Source organism: Gracilinanus agilis, chromosome 1 (assembly GCF_016433145.1).
Source record: "Gracilinanus agilis isolate LMUSP501 chromosome 1, AgileGrace, whole genome shotgun sequence".
Taxonomy (NCBI): Eukaryota; Metazoa; Chordata; class Mammalia; order Didelphimorphia; family Didelphidae; genus Gracilinanus; species Gracilinanus agilis.
Genome location: NC_058130.1, coordinates 363,338,732 through 363,361,004, shown reverse-complemented (window position 1 = coordinate 363,361,004; position 22,273 = coordinate 363,338,732). Strand labels below are relative to the sequence as shown.

Genomic DNA, 22,273 nt, shown 5'->3' with positions numbered 1-22,273 from the left:
TCCTTAGCTGGCCTTACTCAGGGCATCGGCCACAAAGGGGAAAAAGAAGGAAAATGGATTTCTGGGAAACAGAAAATTAAATGATAGAGCAAAATTTTAAGAATTTCTTTTTAAAATGAGGCAGGATGGGGGTGTTGGTAGTCTGATGTTTCCGATCTCTTCTTTCTACTGTAGATTTAAAAATTAATATCCAATACTCCAGGTATTCTATTTAATAAGATTTATTGAATTTAACTTGAAGCAAAAGGGAAAACTAAAAAGGCTAGAGTTCAGAGGGAGCTCACCCAAGCCACTCATGTGGAAGAGAGAGCGAGGGAGAAGCTTACAGAACTATATAAACAGTAATGTAAAGATGCATGTAAATGAAAAGGAAAGAAGGAATTTTGGGATGGGGAAAGAATTCTGGGAGATGAAGTCAAAAGGTTCAAGATATTTTCTAAATTACATACTACACTTGAGGATTTAGAATATTTTTAGTAGAAAATCATTCTTGCTGTTCAAACTAAAGCTTGATTTTGAAGCCACATGTGCATATTGCCTCCTAAAGAGACTCACAAAATCTGGCTCTAGAACTGTGGTTACTGCTGAAACTGCAAACTATATGTGAGTCTACATGAGGGATGCATAACTTTTTCTTTTAAACCTTTACCTTCTATCTTAGAATCAGTACTTTGTATTGGTTCCAAGGCAGAAGAGCAGCAAGGGATAGGCAATGGTGGTGGTGGTGGGAGGTTCAGTGACTTGCTCAGGGTACCGCAGCTAGGAAGTGTCTGAGGTCATATTTGAACTCGGGACCTTCTGCCTCCAGGTCTGGCTCTTAATCCACTGACTGCAATGTGTTCTTATATAGGGTTAGCCTTAGGGGTTATTTATACCTACTTCGCATGATTTTAGCATTTCTTGTAAGTTCCCCTTGCATCTTACCTTTCCTCCTCTTCCTTGTGATACCTCAAATTCTGTCGTTAGAAATTCAATTCTTTCACTCAAAGCTCCCCCACTCCACTTTATTTTTCTATTAAAATAGGGTGGAGAGGCTAACAGGAAGGACCTTCATTCTAAACAACTTCATATCTATCCATCGTCCCACTCTCCCAAGAGGGCAACATATCAAGCCTCATAAATCATTTCTACTTTAGTGTGAATGGATCATTGGATACTTTCCTAAGTACTAGTTCTATTAAGGGGACAGGGAGAAGGCACAAGTTGAGGAGGGACAGGGAGAGACAGGACAAGATCATGAATACAAGCAGTACCTTTAAGGGGAATGAAGAAGGAACAAAGAAGGGAGGTTGGGAGAGTTGAAGTCCTATTTTGACTAATAGTTTTACTGCCTGAATTTGGGCTTTCCTCCTTCCCTGCTGCCTCAGGTCTTCTGGTTTGTGAAATGCATCCTTCAGGGCACTCTACTGGATGTTGGGCAAGTGGTGCTTTTGGAGGCTGGCACTGTCTGGATTTTCTTGTGTTTTAGCTCTCCAGTGCATTGAGGGGATGCAGCAGGACCAATTCCAGGACCTCCTGGTGCTGAAATGGCACTCCTCAGCAGCAGAAGTTGACAGATGGGTAATTGAGTGGTACCCAGATTCGGAGAACAAAACTTTGGAGAGATCCTGGGAATATATCTCACAGAACAGGACTTGGACAGGAAGGGCAGGTAATCAAAGACTCGCTCATATGTTCTTTGTGCAGGCTGATGATTAGTTGGAATAATTTTTAAAAGCATTTTCAACTTTGCAAAAAAAGTATAAGCATTGTTATTGTGTTCAGTGGAGTTTGTACAATAGCCACTGTTTGTGACTGCTATAACCTTGGGCCAGGCTAGCCAAAATTGATAAGGTAGATAGTAACCTAATGCTGAGCTGTCCAGAGTAGAGAGAGTTCAAATTCAAAGCTGTCCAGAGTAGAGAGAGTTTAGATGCAATTGTCCCAAGCTGTCCTTATACAAGGCATCGCCCACAAAAATGAGAAAGAAGGAAAGCAGATTTTTGGGAAACACAGTAGAGCAAAATTTTAAGAATTTCTCTTTAAAGTGAGGTGGTCTAGTGCTTCTAGTTTCTTATTTCTGCCCTCATGGAATATTTTTTGTAGAAAATCATTGTTACTATTTTTACTCTGAAGTCTGAGGCCAACAGGGAATTGGGAATAGTTCATTTGTACTATCTGCTGATGAAAAGAGTTTGAGTCCAATTTTATTTCCCTTTCATTTGGAGGTTCTGTCTTCCTGCCAGAATTGGGAGGAATGGTAGAGAATAAGCATTTATTAAGCACTTACTATGTATCAGGCACTATGCTAAGCACTTTATAAATATAATATCATTTGATCCCAAAAATAACCTTACAAGGTAGGTGCTATTATTATTCTCATTTTACAGTTGAGGAAACTGAGGCAAACAAATAGAGGTTAAGTGACCTGCCCACGTTTACACAGCTAGTAAGTATCTAAGACCAGATTTGAATCCATGTCTTCTTGACTTTAGGTGTAGTGCTTTATCCACTGCGCCACCTAGCTGCCAATGGGGAGGGCAAAGCCTCCAACTTCCAGGATGTTATTAGCTGGGAACAGTGCTGCCAATCTGGGGTTCATGGGACATTTGCACTAAACCAGATCCCCTAACTGAAGCAGTTGAAACCATTGATTTTGCATGGGAGGGAGGAAGATTCATCAGCCTAATCCATGGTTATGGTGCTCTTGGTCAAAGGATTAGTTGTTATTTTTTAAAGAACCATTATTCCCTGTAAGAAATATTGGAACTTGAAGGCAACTTAGAAATGATCCAATTTGACACCTCTGGCCCCATTTTACAGGTAAGGAAACTGGATCCTCAAGACTAGATCCATGATTTAGTGGATCATTCTTATTCTGAGTGGGTTCTTTTGTTTTGAGAACTCTTAGTTCTCCCTTCTTAAATGGAAGGCATTATTAATAAATAAATAAGAAAGCCTCTTTGCTGAAAGTGCACTCATTTCCATTAGTGAAGCAATTTATTAGAATATCAGAATTGGGACAGAACATTTCCAGAAAAAGCTAGAAAAGACCTTAGAGCTTATTGTGAAAGCAAACAAACTCAGTGTGTGTGTGCGTGTGTGTCTCTGTGTGTGTGTGTGTGTGTGTGTGTGTGTCTTTTTTACTGGGGTGTGGATGCTAAAATCATCTTGGCAGACAGGTTAAACCAGGTTGAGAGTAACCAACAGAGATATTTACTCCAAGCATGTAAAGATTTCTGCCCATTGGAATGGGTGGGCGAGAATACTTTGTTCCCCTGGCCACAAAGAGAGCTGAAGCAGGTGCTATGGAGCACTTAGAGCTTGGTCATTAATCAAAGAGGCCAAGGTCATCCACTGCATCCTGGGTACATCCTGGGCCATCACCAGTTCTGAATTTGGTCTTGCCACTGGATTTTGATGACTCTAGAAAAGGCAGTGAGGTTGATGCTTCTGTGCAATGTTTGTGCCTCATTTAAATCCAATTTACATGCAAGTCAAGATATCACCCTAGGATGACAATGATTCTCTTTGAAAATAAAGAATGAGCAACAACAGCATGTGTGTGTATATTTACATGTATTTATGTATGTACATGCATATATGGATAATAAGGGATAGGGTCTAGACCTATATCTTAATTGGCATAAGGATCCTAGATGGTTGCCAAGGCAGGCTGCCATTTTCTCTGCCATTTATTATCTTAGAGAGTTGCCTAGATTCCTCACTGACAAGATTAAGTGATTTGACCCTAGTAACATAAGTAGTACACATCTGAGGCAAACTTGAACTCATTCTTCTTAATTCCAAGGCTGTCTTTCCAGCCACTCTCCATGTTGTCTCTCTCAATAAATATAGTAAACATGAACAAAAACAAATAATCAAATAAACAAAAATAAGAATTGGAATCTTATTTTAAAAACCCTTCTTATTTATTGGGAGTGCAAACAAATGAAGTAACCACCAACAACCAATCAATGAATGCTTCAGGATCAAGCTGAAGCTCTGCTACCATAGGCAGCTTGGGTGATATATTGGATAGCATGGTAGACCTGGAGTTCACACCCTGCCTCAGATACTTTTACTAGCTGAATAACCTCAGGCAAGTCACTTACATACTCTCTGCCTCAGTTTCCTCAGCTGTAAATAACACCTTCTAGGATTGTTGTGAAGATAAAATGAGAAAACTGTAAAGTGCTCTGTAAACCCTTATATCAATATGGCACTACATAAATTCTATAATAATAACAATAATGATATATACATAAAATTAATACAATATATCTTAAATAATTATTATGACAATATAATTCTACATAATAATTAACATCTTTTATTATAACAACCCTTAAAACTGATGGAGTCTAATCCCCAAAATGAGCAGAGGAGAAAAATGAAGTCCAAGAAGGTTGAAATGATTTATTCAAGGTCAGCCAGTTAGTAGCATCACTACATTGTCTCCTAACTCCTGGTAAAGGATTCTTTCCATTAAGCTATGCTGTGGACTTTCATGTATGTTTTTCTTTTTACAGACGATTTTAAGCCATTTCAGTGTTATAACATCTCGGCATATCCAGTGGTAGGAATCGAAGTTGGAGTTCCATATTGCATCCAGGCTTATTTCACAGAAGGGAGTATGTATGGGCAGTGCTGCATCCCTGGAATTTGGAGGGGTGAACATGTACCTGGGGCCTTCCATAGCAAATTTACCACCCACTTTGTTGCTTAACCTCCCACGCTGTGAGCCTGGACTGAACAATCCAGGCCAGACATCACAGTATGGTCAGTCCTATGTGTTAGGATAATCAATTTGGCCTCTGTATAGAGGAGGGACTAGAGATGAAAGAGCCAGCATGGGTATGGCTTTTGACAAAGGAGAAGCTCTTAGAAGTGGAAGGAACAGAGCGAGGCATGGACCAGAGGTAGGAAAATAGAGGACATTGTTGTAGAGTTGTGAATGGTTATTTGGCTAAAGGAGTGGTAGGAAATGAGGTCAGGAAGTTTATTTGGAGTCATATTACTGAGGGCCTTGAATATCAGGATGGGTCTGAATTTTAGTAGATGAAGATTTTGAGCCTTTGAAAATTTTTGAGTCGAATAAGTGGCATGATTGGGTCTCTATTTAAAAAATTAAACTTAAAAAATTATTTTTTTAGAACCAGAGCATTATTATAGATAAAACTATTGCATGTATTCACTTAAATATGGCACTAATCCATTTACATTTGAGAACAATGTTTTTTGATAGCTGCCACTATACTAAATTCTCAACCTCCAAATGACATAGAATGAAAAGCTATCAGAATATAAAGACTCCAAAGGAAGAAATCAAAACCACATGAGCTCAAGAAGCATTTGTCATTTCCATCATCCTGTCTGCTTTAGGGGATTTCAGTGATCTTACAAAAGATGAGTTACCATCCCCAAACTTTTATTTAATTAGAAAGAGCACTCATTTTATACATTTGTGTAATCATCAATACATGACTAAACATAAAAGAATAATAGCAAAGATAATAACTGGTCTCCAGACCATTTCTATCTGCACTCTATGTAAAGGATGAGAATGAGATGATGTGATGAAATGATAATAGGGGTGTTTCTTCTTAGCTTTAAGTCCATTATCATTGTTACTAAATGGAATTAAATATGACGTCTAAATTAAAGAACGAATCAAACAAAATACCTTATTGATTATGAATGATATTAAGTTACTATAGCTCCACCAAAATCCACTTTAAACAGCTTGTTCATCTTATAGAATCTTCCTCCAGTATTATCAAAACGTCATTTGGACTCAATAAATGTAAAATCCTTTTTATATATACCAAGGTGAAATAGAGACTGGAAGCTTTGTACTTCTGTCTAAAGATTATATTGAATAAACAGATTGGGACAATTAAAAATTCCAGGAGACTGGCTTCTGAGTAAGAATATCAACTTATTGAATAAGCTAGCATTAACCAATAAGTTAATTGGTCAGTGATCTCTCTTAATGATCAAAGTCCTCTCTCAAAGTTTCATAAATACAGTTTGGGAGCTCATTATTCAACCCTCCCTTGGGCACCCCAAGCCATCTTGAACTCGTAAATAGACAATGGAGAGGTGGTCCATTGAAACTCTCAAATTCTCTCCATTCCTGGGTGATGGTGGGCAGTTCTATATTTAGTGTTTTGTCATTAGCAATAAATCCTTGCCTAAACCAGTTCTTTTTACTGAGCAAGATGAGTTCCATGATTTCCCCTTTCTATTACCAGGCTCTGGTGGGCAGAGGAAGAGGGAGAGATATTCCTTGGAGTTCCTAAGAACAAAGGATGTGTACAAAGGTCAAAGCACTGAATTGAACCTCTAATTCAAAGCCGAGATTTAGAAATAGTTCTGTACATATTTTTAAAAAATCCTCTTGAGATAAGGTTAGGGCTTCCATTTCCCTTGACCTCCTCTATATAAAACACATTGAGGAGAAAGCATGGTTAAATACTCTAAGAGACTTACTGGCATTTTGAAATCCAGGCTGGATAAGAAGGACATATTTAAAGCAATTGTCCCCAACAAAGAACAAGTCTTAATGTATATTTATGGAACTGCTAAATAGATTAAAGCAGATTTGGAAGGTATTACAAAAATAACCCATGTAATTTTAGCAAAACATAGAGCCTATCACTCTCAGGCAGCTATAGCAAGAATAACACTTTCTCAATGAAAGAGAAGATGACTGATAGACACTTTGAGACTGCATTATAGACCTTTTCTCTGAATTTCATCAAAGATGAGAAAAAATAGAATAATAATAGAAATGACAATAATAGAAACCGGGCAGCATATCACTACTGAAAGCTAGACAGGTTTTTTTTTGTTTAGTCATGTCTAACTCTTTGTGATCCCATTTGGGATTTTCTTGGCAAAGATACTAGAATGATTTGTGATTTCCTTCTCTAGCTTATTTTATAGATGGGAAAACTGAGGCAAATAGGATAAGCGACTTGTCACACAGGTAGTGAGTCTCTGAGGTTAGATTTGAGTCTTCTAGATTCCAGATCCAGTGCTCTATCCACTGTACCACCCAACTGCCTATCCTGAAAATGCACACTTTGAAATGTCCCTGAAGAATTCAATGCAAGTTATCACAGACTGAGTTGTTGCCCACAATTAACCAGACATAATTTTGATCCATAAAAAGTTAAAAACATATTTTAAATAGATATCCCCATATTGCATGCTCATAATCTCTAAACTACATGGAATAATAAAAAAGGCACAACTCTAAAACTTTTGAAATGTAGAGACCTAGCAGGGGGATAAGTGATTGCTTCATGGTCCTAGAAGAGGTGAACTTGGGTGATGAACCCAGGTCTTCCTGACTCCAACTCTAACACCACTGTCTTCCAGCTTTAATCCTATCTGGGTTGAGTGTTCATAGGACACTTTTTTTCTTTTTCTTTGGGGGTGGAGGCAGCAAATGTGTTGGAAAGGCAGGCTAATGCTCACTGTCCGTCTTCTTGTCCTTTTAAAAGTCCCAGAAGAAGGTCCACTGGCTAAGGCTCAAAATATCAGCTCCCATACAGCTATAATAAAATGGGAAGAGATTCCCAAGGCCCAGAGAAAAGGCTTCATCCGTAACTACACAGTGTTTTATAAATCTGAAGGTGGAAAAGAATTTGGTAAGTGTACATTTGGCTTAACTGGAACCCCCCCACAAACCCTCTTTATCCCAACCAAATAGTTTGACTAAATCAACCATGATAACTACATCAATCTCTGTCCTGGGTAATGGGCTTTCTTAGTGGGAGATCTGTTTCTTGGAGGATATAAAAACTTCCTCCTTTAGTTAATTCATTTTAATTTAGTCAGTGCATAGTGAACTATGTTCCAGGTGCTATTCTAGGCACTTCAAGGGATATAAAGAGGAAAACCGACATAGTTCCTGCTCTCAAAGAGTTTGAATCATAGTAGATTTGTTGTTCTGTCATTTTCAGTGGTGTCTGACTCTTTGATCTCATTTGGGTCTGGAATGAACTAGAATAATCCAATAGAATATAATAAGCTCCTTGAAGGTAGTACTTTTAATAAAAATTGTCTTTGTATCACTAGTGCCGAATTCTCAGGCTTATTCTGCCTTGTACAGAATATATGTCTAATAAATAAATGCTGTTGAATAGAATTGAATTAAATAGTCCCCCAAACACCTTGATTTCATGAGGATTAAATAATACTTCTCCTTTTTGCCCCTGCAGAACTGAGTCCAAAACTGACTAAAGTGGGAGAGTTGTTTATTTTTTGTAAAGATATTTTGCCAATTACATATAATAACAATTTTCCACATAAGTTTTTTGAAGTTATGTGATCCAAATTGTCCCCCCCCCCCTCCTTTCCCAGAGGTGGTAAGCAATTTGATCTGGTTCCATATGTATTATGTAAGAAATAAAGAAATCTCTGGGCCATAAGTCTGAGCTGAAAAACTGGCTTTGTTCATGAGTAAATAGAGTCAATGGACCTATCATTTGTAATATGTGATGAAAGGCATCTTGTGGATGTTCACAGTTGTTTTTATAGACTTTTGATAGTTGATGCAAATCACTGACAAACAAAACTCACATAATCAAAGTACATTAGCTAATTGTTGATAAATTCCAGTACAAAGTCCAAGTAATTAATTGATCTTAATTGATCTTATAACTAAAATCCTCAGACAATAACTCTTAAGAAGAGAAATAAAGGTAAACAGAGTCATCTTTCTGAGTCACAAAGTCTGAGGACCCTATTACTGACCTAAATTCTTAGAAAAGCAAATACTATTCTAACTTTTACAATCGACTCTATGATTGCTTCTGATATCTTTATTCAGAACCAGGAAATAGTGAAGATGTATCCTTAACATAAGAAGGTTTATAACAGGAGCTCTTAAGCTAACTCTCTCCTTATCTGTCACAGTTAATTAACAACTGGGACTAGCCTTTCTAACACTCTAGTTTTATCTATCTATCTATCTATCTATCTATCTATCTATCTATCTATCTATCTATCTACTTAAAGGATTATATAAGATGAATTAGTTTTATACTAAATGACATAAAAATAAATTAACTGAAATAAATGCAAGTTAAGCTTTTTAATGATCATGCAAAACATATTTCCATATTCTTCATTTTTATAAGAGAATACTCATATAAAACCAGAACCCTAAAATAAATACCCCAATAGACTAAGGTGAAAAATAGTATGCTTTGATCTACATTCTGACTCCACCAGCTCTTTCTCTGGAGATGGAGAACATTCTTTTTCATAAGTTCCTCAGAATTGTCCTGGATTATTGTATTGCTGAGGGCAGCTAAGCCTATCACAGTTGGTCATCCCACAATATTGTTGTTACTGTGTTTAAAGTTCTCCTGGTTCTGCTCATTTCACTCTGCATCAGTTCTTGGAGGTTCTTCCAGGTCATATAGAAATAATCCAGTTCATCATTCCTTAGAGCACTATAGCATTCTGTCACCATCACATACTACAATTTGTTCTTCCATTTCCCAAATGAGGGACATCACTTTAGTTTACAATTCTTTGCCACACAAAAAGAGCACCTATAAATATAAATATTTTTTGTACAGATAGGTCCTTTCCCCTTTTTTATGTTCTCTTTGGGATACAGACCTTACCTTCTGCCCAGAGTCACACAGCTAGGAAGTGTCCAAAGGCAGATTTGAACTATTCTTGTTAATGTTCTGTTTTGACTCAGAGATTAAAACTTGGAGCTGTCAGATGTCAGATGTGCAGGTTTGCGTTTCAGATAATGGAAAACCATATCACCTCTGACAACTGGTCCTTCAACAAGGAAGAACCCAGCATCTCCTGAGGCAGCCCATTGTACTTTTGGACAACTCTAATTATTAGAAAATATTTCCTTTATCTGAAGACACTTCCTAGCTGTGTGACCCTGGGCAAGTCATTTAATGCCCATTGCCTACTCCTTACCACTCTTTTACCTTGGAACTGATCCTTAATATCAATTCTAAGACAGAACATAAGGGTTTAAAAAACCCCCAATAATAATAGCTAATATTTATATGGCACTTACTACTATATATATGTTTATATATGTATATTATACATATTATATTACTACATTCCAGGTACTATGGTAAGTGCTTTTACAGTGGTCTCATTTGATCCTTACAACAACCCTAGAAGTAGATGTTATTATTTTATTTTATTTATTTTTATCAAAGATATTTTATTTTCCCAATTACATGTAATAACAATTGTTCACATATGTTTTCCTAAATTATAAGATCCAAATAGTCTCCCTCTGTCCCTTCCCTCCCCCTTACTGGAGATGATAAGCAATTTGATCTGGTTTATACATGTATTATCATGCAAAAATACTTCAATACTGGTTATTGTTGTAAGAGAACACTCATATAAAACTGAAACCCCCAAATAAAACCATAAATAAATGAATGTGAAAAACTGTATACTTTGATCTGTATTCCGACTCATTCTTCCTCTGGGGGTAGATAGCATTTTGTCATAAGTAGTAGATGCTGTTATTATCCCAATTTATAGGATCCCCCATTTAGATTAGAAAACTGAGGCAAATTTTAAAGGATTTATCTAGGGCCACACAGTAAGGATCTGAGACGAGGTTTGAACTAGGTATGCCTAACTCTAGCCCCTCATTCTATCCATCAAGCCCCCTAGTTGCTTCCTTTTCAGGAATTCTCTTTTCTTGTCTCCACGTTAATCTCCCCCAACTCCAAACTCTTCAATGCTAACTCAGATATCCAGGAAGATGGGATACAGAGTGAGGGAAGAGGTGACCTGGCAAGTGTCCATGCTCCTGATTTGGTCACCAAAATTACCAGGATTCCTGGAAGAGTACCTGTTTTAAAAAATTAATTGTACCTTTTCTTTCAGCCGAGATGGTCAATTCTAGTTATTTGCAATGTAAACTGGAGTCCCTGGAAAGAAACACTCAGTACACTGTCAAGGTTATGGCAAACACCGTTGCTGGGGGCAAGAATGGAACAAGTTTCAATTTCAAGACATTATCCTTTAGTGAGTAATTGTCAAAAGGAGTGTTCTTTTGATAATGATTGCATTTCTTCCCAACTATGCCTGCTCAGCTTGGAGTTTCTTGAAGTTTTTCCTGTGATGATTACCCTTGAAAAGGGCAAGAAAAAAAAGAAAGCTAAGGATTAGGTGCTTTGTTTTTGTTTATATGGAAAGAGCTATACCATATCCCACAGGTTGGTATTCCAGAATGGGATGCAGAAAAATGAGAGAGAACTAGAAAATTTAGAATTGAGCTGGGAATTACCAGCCATTCTGCTGCATCCTAACCCTCTTTATGTCCCAGATCAGACTGAGCAAGAGTGGCCATTCTTTACATTCATTCTCAACAGTAACAACAAAATCTCCCTTCAAGATTAACAACAAGTCACCCACACAGATTCTGGCATCAGCAGAGAAGAGGAGGCTTCTGCTTAGGATGTCATATGGCCATAGTGCTTATCGTAGACTCAGGAACTGGAAGGGACCTCACAGATCATCTAGTCTGATTCCCTCATTTTACAAATGAGATAACCATAGCCTAGAAAGGAGGTAATGATTTGCTCCTAATTAGAATTAGGAAGTAATGGAGGTAGGACTTGAAGTTTGGTCCAATCCTTTGTATTTGGTATTATGCAACTTGAGTCACAAAAAGGAAAGTAATTTGTTATTGATTTTTTTTGAGAAAATCATATAAAATGGTTCACTCATTTCCATGAATGTAAAACTCTAGTCAATAAAAACAATAATTTAGAAGAAATATCTTTCATTTCCGTCTTCTTGCTGAAGATGAGACAGAGTTAAGAGAATGGGAGGAAGAAAGGATACCTGACAGACAGAGAAGCAACATCATTATATACCATGTTCTTAAGAGATAAAGTTTTAGCTCATTTGTTAACAGTGTGCCTTAAAAATGCATCTTCTCAGATGAAAAGAAATGGGTAAATGTTGCTGGACTTTTTATATAAAAATTTTATTTTAATTCCTGCCCAAAGTTTGGAAATACTAAAACTTTCATTTTCTCATTTTCATTGGAGATAACCTTTGTGACTTTCTATTGTGCAAATAAGGAATGCTGTATGTACTTTTGCCAAGAAAAAGGGTTCTCAGTTTTCATGTAGCAACACAACACATCCTGTCTTGTGGCAGTTTAGGGAGTTGTTTTATTACTGTGATTGCTTATTTTAAAAAAAACCTATGATCTTAACAGACATTGACATACAGGATCATTTCCAAAAACAAAAAATAAACAGAAAAAGGGAATTGCATACGAAAACTAAATTTTAATTGTTTATAGCTGGTTTAAAAATATATAATACATTCAATATTTCCATATTGTGCCTATTTGCTAGAGATATTTATAGTTATTTTGTATTTGCTCAACTGAAGGCAAAATGGAATCCCTGTTTGGTGCTTGTTCTGAATGTCAGATTATAATAAGCAGAATCCAAAATGAATCCAGTCCACATGTAGGCTTGGGGCTATGAGTGATAAAGATAGACTTGGTTGACAGTGTTACATGTTATAAAATAGGGTTAACAAGGAACATATATTAGCTTAACTAGTCCTTGTGGACTATCTTTACTAAGAAAAGCAAAGAAACTTTCTTTGTGGTTGAATATTGTTCTTCTTTTCTCGCAGGTATCATTGAGATAGTCCTTTTTATCTCTTTCACTGGAGGTGGTCTTCTTTTTCTCGCTATCCTGATGATAGTGTGTAGTCTTACCAAAGCCAAGTAAGTATTTATGTGTGTTTGGAAAATGGAGAAAAGGGAATGGAGTGAAGAAATTTTTTGTCACTCTTTTAATAGAAAGTTTCACCTGCCACTTAACTGGACAAGAAGAAACTGGTTGTAGGCCTTTCTGGAGATGTGATTTATTAATTTCTATTTTCTTTTTGCTATTTTGCACTTGACAAGCATTAATATGCATGAATATTTCAATTAACAAGCATTTTTCTCCCTCTCTCCTCCCTCATCCATTAAAAAGAAAAAAAAATTCCAATCCCCCTCAGTCTTTTTTATATAGATAATAAAGCCTAACTTCCTAAATTGGTAATATCCAATTATCGATGTTGCATTCTGCATCTTGAGTTTATTATCTCTCTATTAGAAGGTGGGTAGCAAACTTAATTATTAGAAGTTATTAAACTGGGGATAGCTAAATGGTTCAGTGGATTGAAAGCCAGGCCCAGAGACAAGAGGTCCTGGGTTAAAATATGGCTTCAGATACTTCCTAGCCATGTGACCATGGGCAAGTCACTTAACCCCATTGCCTACCCCTTCTGCTCTTCTGCCTTGGCACTAATACGCAGGTAAGACTCTAAGACAGCAGGTAAGCTGTTATTTGTTGGAGTAGAAATGCAGGTGATAATACAGGATTTATCACTTGTTTTTTTGGATTTTGGTTCTATAAGATTATTTGCTTACAAAAATGAATAATTTGGAAACATGTTTTGCATGATAATACATTTCTAACACAGATTGAGTTGCTTATCAGCTCTGGAAGGGGAAGGGAAAAAAGGAGGGAGATTTTATGGATCATATAATATTGGAAAACTTAGGTAGAAATTTGTTATTAAAATAAAAATAAAAAAGGAAAAAATGAAATAAGTTATATAAACTGTGCATAACCTTTGACCCAGAGATACCACTGTTAGGCCTATACCCTAAAGAGATCCAAGAAAGTGGGAAAGGACTAATATGCACAAAAATAATTATAATTGCTTTTTTTTCCTGGTAACAACTAGAAACTTTAGTGCCCTCAAATTGGGAAATGGCTAAACAAATTATAGTATATAAATAAATGGAACAAGGACATTTCCTTATATAAAGAAGAATAGAAAGAGGAGATTGTGTATGAAATGGCACAGAATCAAGAAAGGGCTTTTCAGAGGTGGGGAAGAATAGTGAACTGAAAAAGCCACTTATGTGAAAGTATTCACAGATTATAGGATTGGACTGGGACGGTTATTTGCTTTGTCTTTTCTCTTCTCATATCACATATATTTCTGATGTTGCTGCTTGACTTAGTCTGCTGTGAGGACTCAGTTCTGCTTTGCTGGATCCATAGGGTACCTAACCCAGGCCAAAAAAATGATGATATATTAATGAATGGGAGACCCTTTACCTTTAATTTTCTTAGACTTTTTGCCTGCTCTGGTTGAGTGGCTTGAATATTGTATAAACTTGGACAAGATTCTAATTTCTACATCTCTCAGGTTCTTGTCTTTCCAGTGGGAATAATAATTTGTGCCTCACATAATTAGTCATGTCTTTGGACTCTGTCTGGCAATATTTGCCTGTAGATCAAGAATTTACTAGTGAAATTAGGAACAGTTGGCTGAAAATTGTGTTGGTCATCATAAACTACAATAAATTCCAGATGAATTAATAATATTAATGTTCAAAAAAGCACATGATTTAAAAAATAGAAGACATTAAAAGATTATATCTTTCACAATTGCAGAGGGAAAAATGCTTAACCAGCAAGGATTTAGACAAAATTATTAGGGACAAAATAAATGATTTTGATTATATTGCTTTTTTTTATAATTTGGAAAGAAAAAAAAACAATGCATCCAGAATAAGAAGGAAAAAATACAGATTGGGTGAGAATATCTTTGCCTCAAACATTTCTGATAAAAACCTGATATTTATAATTTAAAGATTTGGGACACATTATTAGGAAGCACCGCCCAGGAGATAAGTGGTCAAAGAAACAATTCTTGCAAGTCGAAATTATCAGCAACTACTCAAAAAAGTGCTCACACTCTTTAATTATCAGGTAAATGAAAATTAAAGCATCTCTGAGGTGCTACCTTAAAGCTATTACACTGGCAAAGATAGAAAAGGATGCTAAGGAGTCAGTTGGGTGGCTCAGTGGATTGAGAGCCAGGCCTAGAGATGGGAGGTCCTGGGTTCAAGTCTGAGCCCAGGTACTTCCTAGCGGAGTGACCCTGAGCAAGTCACTTCACCCCCATTGCCTAGCCCTTACCACTCTTCTACCTTATAACCAATTGGTTCTAAAACAGAAGACAAGGGTTTAAAAAATAAATAAAAGGATGATAAGATTCCTTACTGGTCAGAGTTGTAGGATAAGTGGCATTATAAACTGATTAAATTATATTGGGAACAATATAGGGTTAAACAGGAAGAATAACAAAAATGTTTATATCTGCCAATCCAGACTTCCATACGGGACTTAAACCCAAATGTGACATGGAGGGAGGAAAAATATAAAACCTTGTCAACTTTTCTTTCTTAATGGCAGATTGAAACGACTGGTTTGTCCAGAGATCCCCAATCCTGCAAAGAGCAATGTAGTCCTGTGGCATGGTGGCAATTTCCAGGTAAGAGGCCCTATGTTTATTCCTAAAATCACTTTAGCAGCCTGAGAGGGACAGGTTGGGCTGGGCAGAGTGGAACAGTGAGCTGGGATTCGAGCAGAGTTTCTACAACAAAGACTCCTAGTGGGACCATCCTTGTGAGAAGTCAGGAGAGGCCAGGTAGAAGCAGCTTTTCAGATACTTCCAAGCTTCAGAGTTTAGAAGGGGGAAGGGGAGTCATCTTCATTTACTGAGCATCTATGGTACATCTGGGAGTAAACTTGGTGCTTTGAGAGATATGATAAAATTAAATCATAGTTTTGTCCTTATGATTCTGATTTTCTAGTTAAAGAAAGAGAGAATGCTAATGGCATAGGAAACAAGAGCAAGAACCCATTGGAGGCAGTTTGTAACTGAGAGTGATTTAATCGAGGACAAACTCAGTTTATAAATTTTGAGGAGATGCAGACTTCAGAGGGAGCAGCATGGGGCACCACAGCGTAATGACCTCAAACCATGCCCCACAAGGATAGGTTGGAGGAATGTAGAATGTATTACCTCTAGAAGACAAAGACTGGATTGAGGGTGGAGGATGTGAGAGTTAATAACTGAGAGATAACATGGTACCATGGAAGGGGAAACTGGGTCTTTAATTCAAGGATCTAGTTCTGTGGCTTACTCCCTGTGTGAATTTGGGAGAGTCATTTTCCTTGTTTTCTCATCTATAAAATGATAGAACTCTGTATAATTGCTGCCTCTCTTAAATCTAATTCACACCTGAGTCAAGACCTTAGCCATGATATCATTGGTCCTCTTTAAAAGGAAGGATGAACAAAAAGAATTGGATTAGATAATTTCTAAATTCCCTTTTGACTCTAAGTTACATTAGCCTCTGATGTATTTGAACAGCTGTTATGCGAGAGATGGCTTAGAGGCTGGAGGATCACTTGTCAGGCGGTATTTTGCAGGGATTTCTGTTCTGGCGAAGGTTGGATGAGATGACCTCTAGTTTCCTCTCTAGCTCTGAGGATCTATAATTCTGGGATGCTGATTTGGCTTGGGTAGCACCAGAGGGTAGAATTGGGTTGAAATTATAAAGAAGTCTGAGCTCAAAGTAACAAAGAAACTCCTATTAACCAGTTACTCAACAAAGGCATTGGTTTCCTTGGGGGGGGGGATGTGGCTAGCCCATTACAGGGGTTTGTATCCTCTGAAAGGAATAAAAGTTGGGAAAATCCCCCCCCCCCGCCAAAATTTTAAAGAACATCTAGTCCACCCTCATTTTGCAGATAAATCAGCAAAGATTCTTGCCCAAGGTCACATCATAAGCAGAAATTGGATTTGAACATGGAGTCCTTGATATTTCCATCTTATCATACTGTTGTTCAAGGTAGAGGCTGGATGACCTCTGGGTCAGAGATATTGTAAATGGATTTCTTGCACTCAGAGAAAGAACTGCATTAAACGACCTTGGATGTCCTTCCTAGTCTTAAGATTCTAGAACAACAATAGCTCACATTTATGCAATCCTTGAAGGTTTGCTGAGATAGCTAAGTGGCACAGTGGATAGAGTGCCAGGCCTGGAATCAGACAGACTCATCTTCCTGAGTTCAAATATGGTCCCAGACACTTATGAACTCTGGACCCTGGGCAAGTCACTTAACTCTATTTGCCTCGGTTTACTCATTTGTAAAATGAACTGGAGCAGGAAATGGTAAACTACTTCAGTGTCTTTGCCAAGAAACCTCAAAAAGGTTATGAAGAGTTGGGTATAACTGAACAATAACAAGTTAAGGTTTGCAAAATGCTTTAGATGTATTATATCATTTTATTCTAACCTTTGAGGTAAGGGCTTTTATTTTATAGATGAGGAAATTAGACTTGCCCATGTCACACAGTTAAGATTCATGAAGCAAGATTTGAATTCAAGTCTTCTTAATTCCAGATCTGGCACTCTATCATCCACCACCTGGCTGACTGGAATTTTTTTCTTATTGGGCAGAATTATAACAACATCTCAATTAAGTGGAAATGGAACTTTATGGTTAACTGAATACTTTGCTCCAACCCTTTTTTCTCAAGACTATTATTCAAAAATTTGTTAGCCAAAGTGAACAGAGGGTACCTATGGTACTTCTGGCTTAGCAGAAACAATGAACGTACTTTGTTTGGAAGAATGATGAGTTAAAATTAGGAAGCTACCAAATAGTGCTTTCTCCCCTCAGGTACCTTGCCCCAGGAGAACTTCTTTTATGGGAAAACTCTGCTTTTTTCCTTTATCAGTGGCTGCCTAACCAGGCATGCCTTGGAATGACCCAGAGACATGGGGGCCTTATGTCCTGCAGTTTTAGCTCCCTCCCTGAGATTTGCCCTCCACCAAATTTATTGTGAGAACTTGATTTGAAGACGTCATTGTTGCTGTTTGCTCCTGAGCACATTTTATAGTACCTGACCTAGGTTTTAGAAAAGGAGATATTCTTTATTATCAGAGCAACTCTATAGCCTACTTTTCCCCCTTCTTCAGCATCATAATTTCTCTCTTAGTTTGTGTTACCTTTCAAAGAAATGTCAAAAGAACGAGGCTTTATGAACTGATGGTTAAAGGGCTGGATGGACAGTTCCTTGGTAAAATTGGACAAATCTTAATATGGTGTAGAGTACTCTGGATTTGGAAATCAGAGGACCTGAGTTCACATCTTGGATATTCTTCTTGGTAGCCATGAGACTTTACACAAAAGACCTCATTTCCTCATCTGTAAAATAAGAGGTTGGACTGGATGATTTCCAAGCCCCTTCCAAGTTAAATTTTTGATCCATAAGTAACTTTGATGCTTTGTGTCTCCATTTTCCATTCTTAAGACAGGGTTCAAGGAATTTTGTGATAATAAGTCCCAGAATCCTTTTGAGCTTTCTAGAAGAATGGAACCCTATAGATGTACAATGCATAACTTTTGGCAAACTCAGTAGAATAATGCATACTACGCAAGGCCCATTTGTTTGCCACAGTGGAAGCATTAAGAATGGATCAGGAAGACTTGAGAGTAAGGGGAGGGTGGGATGAGAGAGGAGACTGAATTTTTGTCACAGTATTTTAGAACTTACTGTTACCAAGATCTTTGTCCTATGTGGCATCCTAGTGACTCTTGATTGGGGTGGGATGTTCCTCTTTCTTTTGACAGTCCAAGCTGCACCTTGGAGAGGTCCAGTTCCAAGGCAAGACAAAGGCAATTGATGAGAGAATTCCCAAACTATTCTTGTCTTCCTCTGGCGATTTGATTGACAAGTTAGTAGTAGACTTTGAGAACTTCCTTGACAAAACTGAGGTTCAGAGAGTCGAATTGATGAAGATGCAGGAAAATGTGTCAAGTGGGGAAGAGAAGTATGTAAATACTCCATATAGTCGTTACAATCCCTCCGGGAAGGTTTTCCAAGCTCCTTCTTCAGCTTTGATTTCACTTGGAGGAACACAAGAGCAATCTTCAGGAAGACCAGAAGAGGAAGTCAAGGATAGACTCTTCCAGAATGCAAGTTCTAGTGAAGTTCTTGAACTGGAGCAACGACACTGGGAAGAGGCTGGATTGAATCCATATTTGAAAAATTCAGTGACAACAAGGGAATTCCTCACTTCTGAGAAGTTTTCTGATCCAATCAAGAAGACTGAGATGCAGCCATAGTTTGGGTTTGTTTTCAGTTTTGTTTGTTCGTTTTTGGGGGAATAATGGGGTAGAATGACCCCTCGTTAAAAGGAATGTGTTCAAATTTTCCTGGGCCTTATTAGCCATGGGATTGAGTAGAGGAGTATTTGCTTATTTCTTTCCCAGTTCAGCTTGTTTATGGGTTAAAAAATGAATTGACTTCCAATGCTTAGGAACACATGGTTGTATCCTCAGTTGACAATAACAGTTATAGTATATTGGGTTTGGAGAATGTAGAAATATCAGGAAACATTTTTCTTTTCCCTCTGTTAGGGAACAATTCATTCCTTTGATTTAGAGGCACTAGGCTCCTATTTGTTCTTTCTCTTTAGCTAAAATCTACTGGAAATATTCATCTATTTTTTTTTCATCTACTATCATCCGCTTTGAACCTGATACCAGACCTTCCTAATTTTCCATCAGGAACAGTGATGCTTATAATAATAGGCCACATTTATATAGTTCTTTGAGAGGTGCAAAGCACTTTAAAATATTATTTCAGGGACAGCTGGGTGGCTCAGTGGATAGAGAATGGCCTAGAGATGAGAAGTTTTGGATTTAAAACTGGACTCAGGCAGTTCCTAGCTGTGTGACCCTGGACAAGTCACTTAACCCCAATTGCCTAGTCCTTACTGCTCTTCTGCCTTAAAACCAATAGTTATTATTGATTCTAAGATAGAAATTGAGGAATATATATATATTTTCACTTGATCCTCACAACAGTGCCAGGAGGTAAGCCATATTATTTCCCCCATTTAACAAATGAGAAAAGTGATGATTTGCCCCAAATCAGTTACTAAGTGTCTGAGACTGTTTTTCAACTCATGTCTTCCTGCCTCCTGGCCCAATGCTCTATCTACTGTATTACCGTAGCTGCCTTTGTGGTGAACTGGAAGCAACAGTGTCTGGCAAACATCAGCTGCCACTGGGTTTCTTCGGATGTCATTTGCTCCTCTGGCCTTCCTTATCACTTTTTTTTTGTTCAGTTGTGTCTTATTATTCCTGACTCCATTGGGGGATTTCTTGGCAGAGATACTGGAGTGGATGCCATTTTCTTTTCCCAGCTCATTGAACAGATGGGGAAACTAAGGCAAACTGGCTTAAGTGACTTGCCCAGGGTCACACAGTTACTGCCTAGGGCTAGATTTGAGCTCAATTCTCTCTAACTCCAGACTCTGGTGTTCTATCCTCTGCATTGCCTACCCACCCATCTTTGTTATTCAAATGGAGACAAAACAGTTCAGGGACTTTCCTTCAGAGAATCCTGACTCAGAGCCCAGGGATACATGGTGGCAAAGGCATCTTAGGCAATCTAACCAAGCAGTTTATGTCTTCTTTGGAACATGCTGGGAAAGAGTTCCATTTATTTAGTGCTGTTGTATAATACTAACCTCCCTAGCCCCAGCAGCAAGGAGAGATGAGTCTGCCTGGCTCTCAGTTTGTGAGGATCTCTTCCCAAAGAGCCGATTCAAAAACCCACTTAGGAATTGGGAACCTGCTTGCTCTGGTCAAAACCCAGTACAGCACTGGGCTTACTCCTGGGCTTGGATAGATTTTTTTGGGAGGATGCTGATTCTCTTTGGCCCTTGGCTGACCCAGGACAAGCTCAGAAGAGGTAGGCCAGGGGAGTTGAAGCAGTTATTTCATGGAAGCTTTCTCCTCTATTACCAGGGAATGAGGATTCAGATTTAGAAAGGCAGATTTTTTTTTTTCCTAGAACATATCTGCACACTCAGTTCTGATGAAGTATGGGTGGGGAATATGGGAAATTTCTCTGGATTGCAAATGGGGTACTTTTAAATTTGATGCAGAAAGGAATGGGGAGGCGGTTAGGACATTCCCTTCCATGGGCTGGGGGAGGGAAAGGTTCTCTCTAATAGCACCTATTTTTTTAAACCATTTACAAATTGATTTTTATTTTATTTTTAAATTTTCTTTATTATATTCCAGTAACAAGGGTACATATGATTTTTCCGTGCTTACATGATTCATGTTGTTTCCTTTCTCCCTCCCAGAGCTGACAAGCATTTCGACTGGATTATACATTTATTATCACTCAAATCTTATTTCCATATTATTCATTTTTGTAAGAGAGTAATCTTTTAAAACTGAAACCCCCAGAGTTCAACGCTGTTTCCTTCCTTCTGCTGTGGCTGCCATTGGTGCTGCTTTCGCGCCGCAGTCATGGCCATCCGCTATCCTATGGCCGGGGCCTTAATAAGGGCCACAAGGTTACCAAGAACGTTTCGAAGCCGCGACACTGCCGCCGCCGTGGGCGCTTGACCAAGCACACCAAGTTTGTGAGAGATATGATCCGTGAGGTATGTGGATTTGCTCCTTATGAAAGACGTGCGATGGAATTGTTAAAGGTCTCAAAGGATAAACGAGCTCTTAAGTTCATCAAAAAAAAGGGTAGGAACTCACATCTGGGCCAAGAGGAAGAGAGAGGACTCAGCAATGTCCTAGCTGCCATGAGGAAGGCTGCTGCCAAGAAGGACTAAACTGGATCCTGCTTCCCTTCCCCACCTCTACCCAATAAAGATTTGACAAATAAAAAAAAAACAAAAAAACAAAAAAACTGAAACCCCATGTCATATACCCATATAAAAAGTGATGAATCATAAGTTTTTCTTCTGCATTTATAAATTAAAAAAAACCTCATTCTTATTCATTTTTAACTCATTTCAATTGAGAAGTATACAAGTACCCTAAATACAAGCAGCTAGGTGGCCAGCAGATAGAATGCTGAGTCTGGAATCAGGAGGCAAACTCAGGTACTTACTCCTGTGTGACTTTGGGCAAGTCACTTAACTTCTACAGTTTCCTCAACTGTAAAATGAGGATAATAATAGCATCTTTCTTAATAGGGTTGTGGTGAGAATCAAATGAGATTATATATATAGTACTTATTTCAGTAGATTCTTTTTTTAAATTAAAAATTTTTTAAATTTTTTTCCATGTTTACATATTTTATTTTCTTTCCCTTCACTTCCCTACCCCCAGATCCAATAAACACTTCCCTTGAGTTTTACAAATGTTATCACTGCATATAGTATCACTTCATATCTTAATAAATGCCTCTTCCCTTTCCTTCCCAAGGATTCACATTCCTTCTTTGTCCTCCCTTCTCTCTCCTTCCTCTTATCTTCTTCGTCTTCTTCCTCCCCAGAATCCTTTTTTGTTTAACTTATTTTAGGTTAACTTATTCTCTCTTTTTTTTTTAATGACAG

General features: G+C 37.8%; 1 protein-coding gene and 1 pseudogene across 1 annotated transcript in view; both read left to right on the top strand.

The window, feature by feature from the left end:
- IL31RA (interleukin 31 receptor A) overlaps window positions 1–19,022 on the top strand; it is a 56,301-nt gene extending 37,279 nt beyond the window's left edge. The window contains exons 8-14 of the mRNA XM_044657730.1: window positions 1,469–1,651; window positions 4,512–4,613; window positions 7,494–7,640; window positions 10,888–11,028; window positions 12,664–12,757; window positions 15,294–15,372; window positions 18,528–19,022. Coding sequence (XP_044513665.1) covers window positions 1,469–1,651; window positions 4,512–4,613; window positions 7,494–7,640; window positions 10,888–11,028; window positions 12,664–12,757; window positions 15,294–15,372; window positions 18,528–19,022 — 1,241 coding nt within the window. The remainder of the gene's footprint in view (window positions 1–1,468; window positions 1,652–4,511; window positions 4,614–7,493; window positions 7,641–10,887; window positions 11,029–12,663; window positions 12,758–15,293; window positions 15,373–18,527) is intronic.
- A 2,205-nt stretch (window positions 19,023–21,227) lies between these two features.
- On the top strand, window positions 21,228–21,605 carry LOC123231473 (annotated as a pseudogene).
- Window positions 21,606–22,273: the final 668 nt, after the last annotated feature.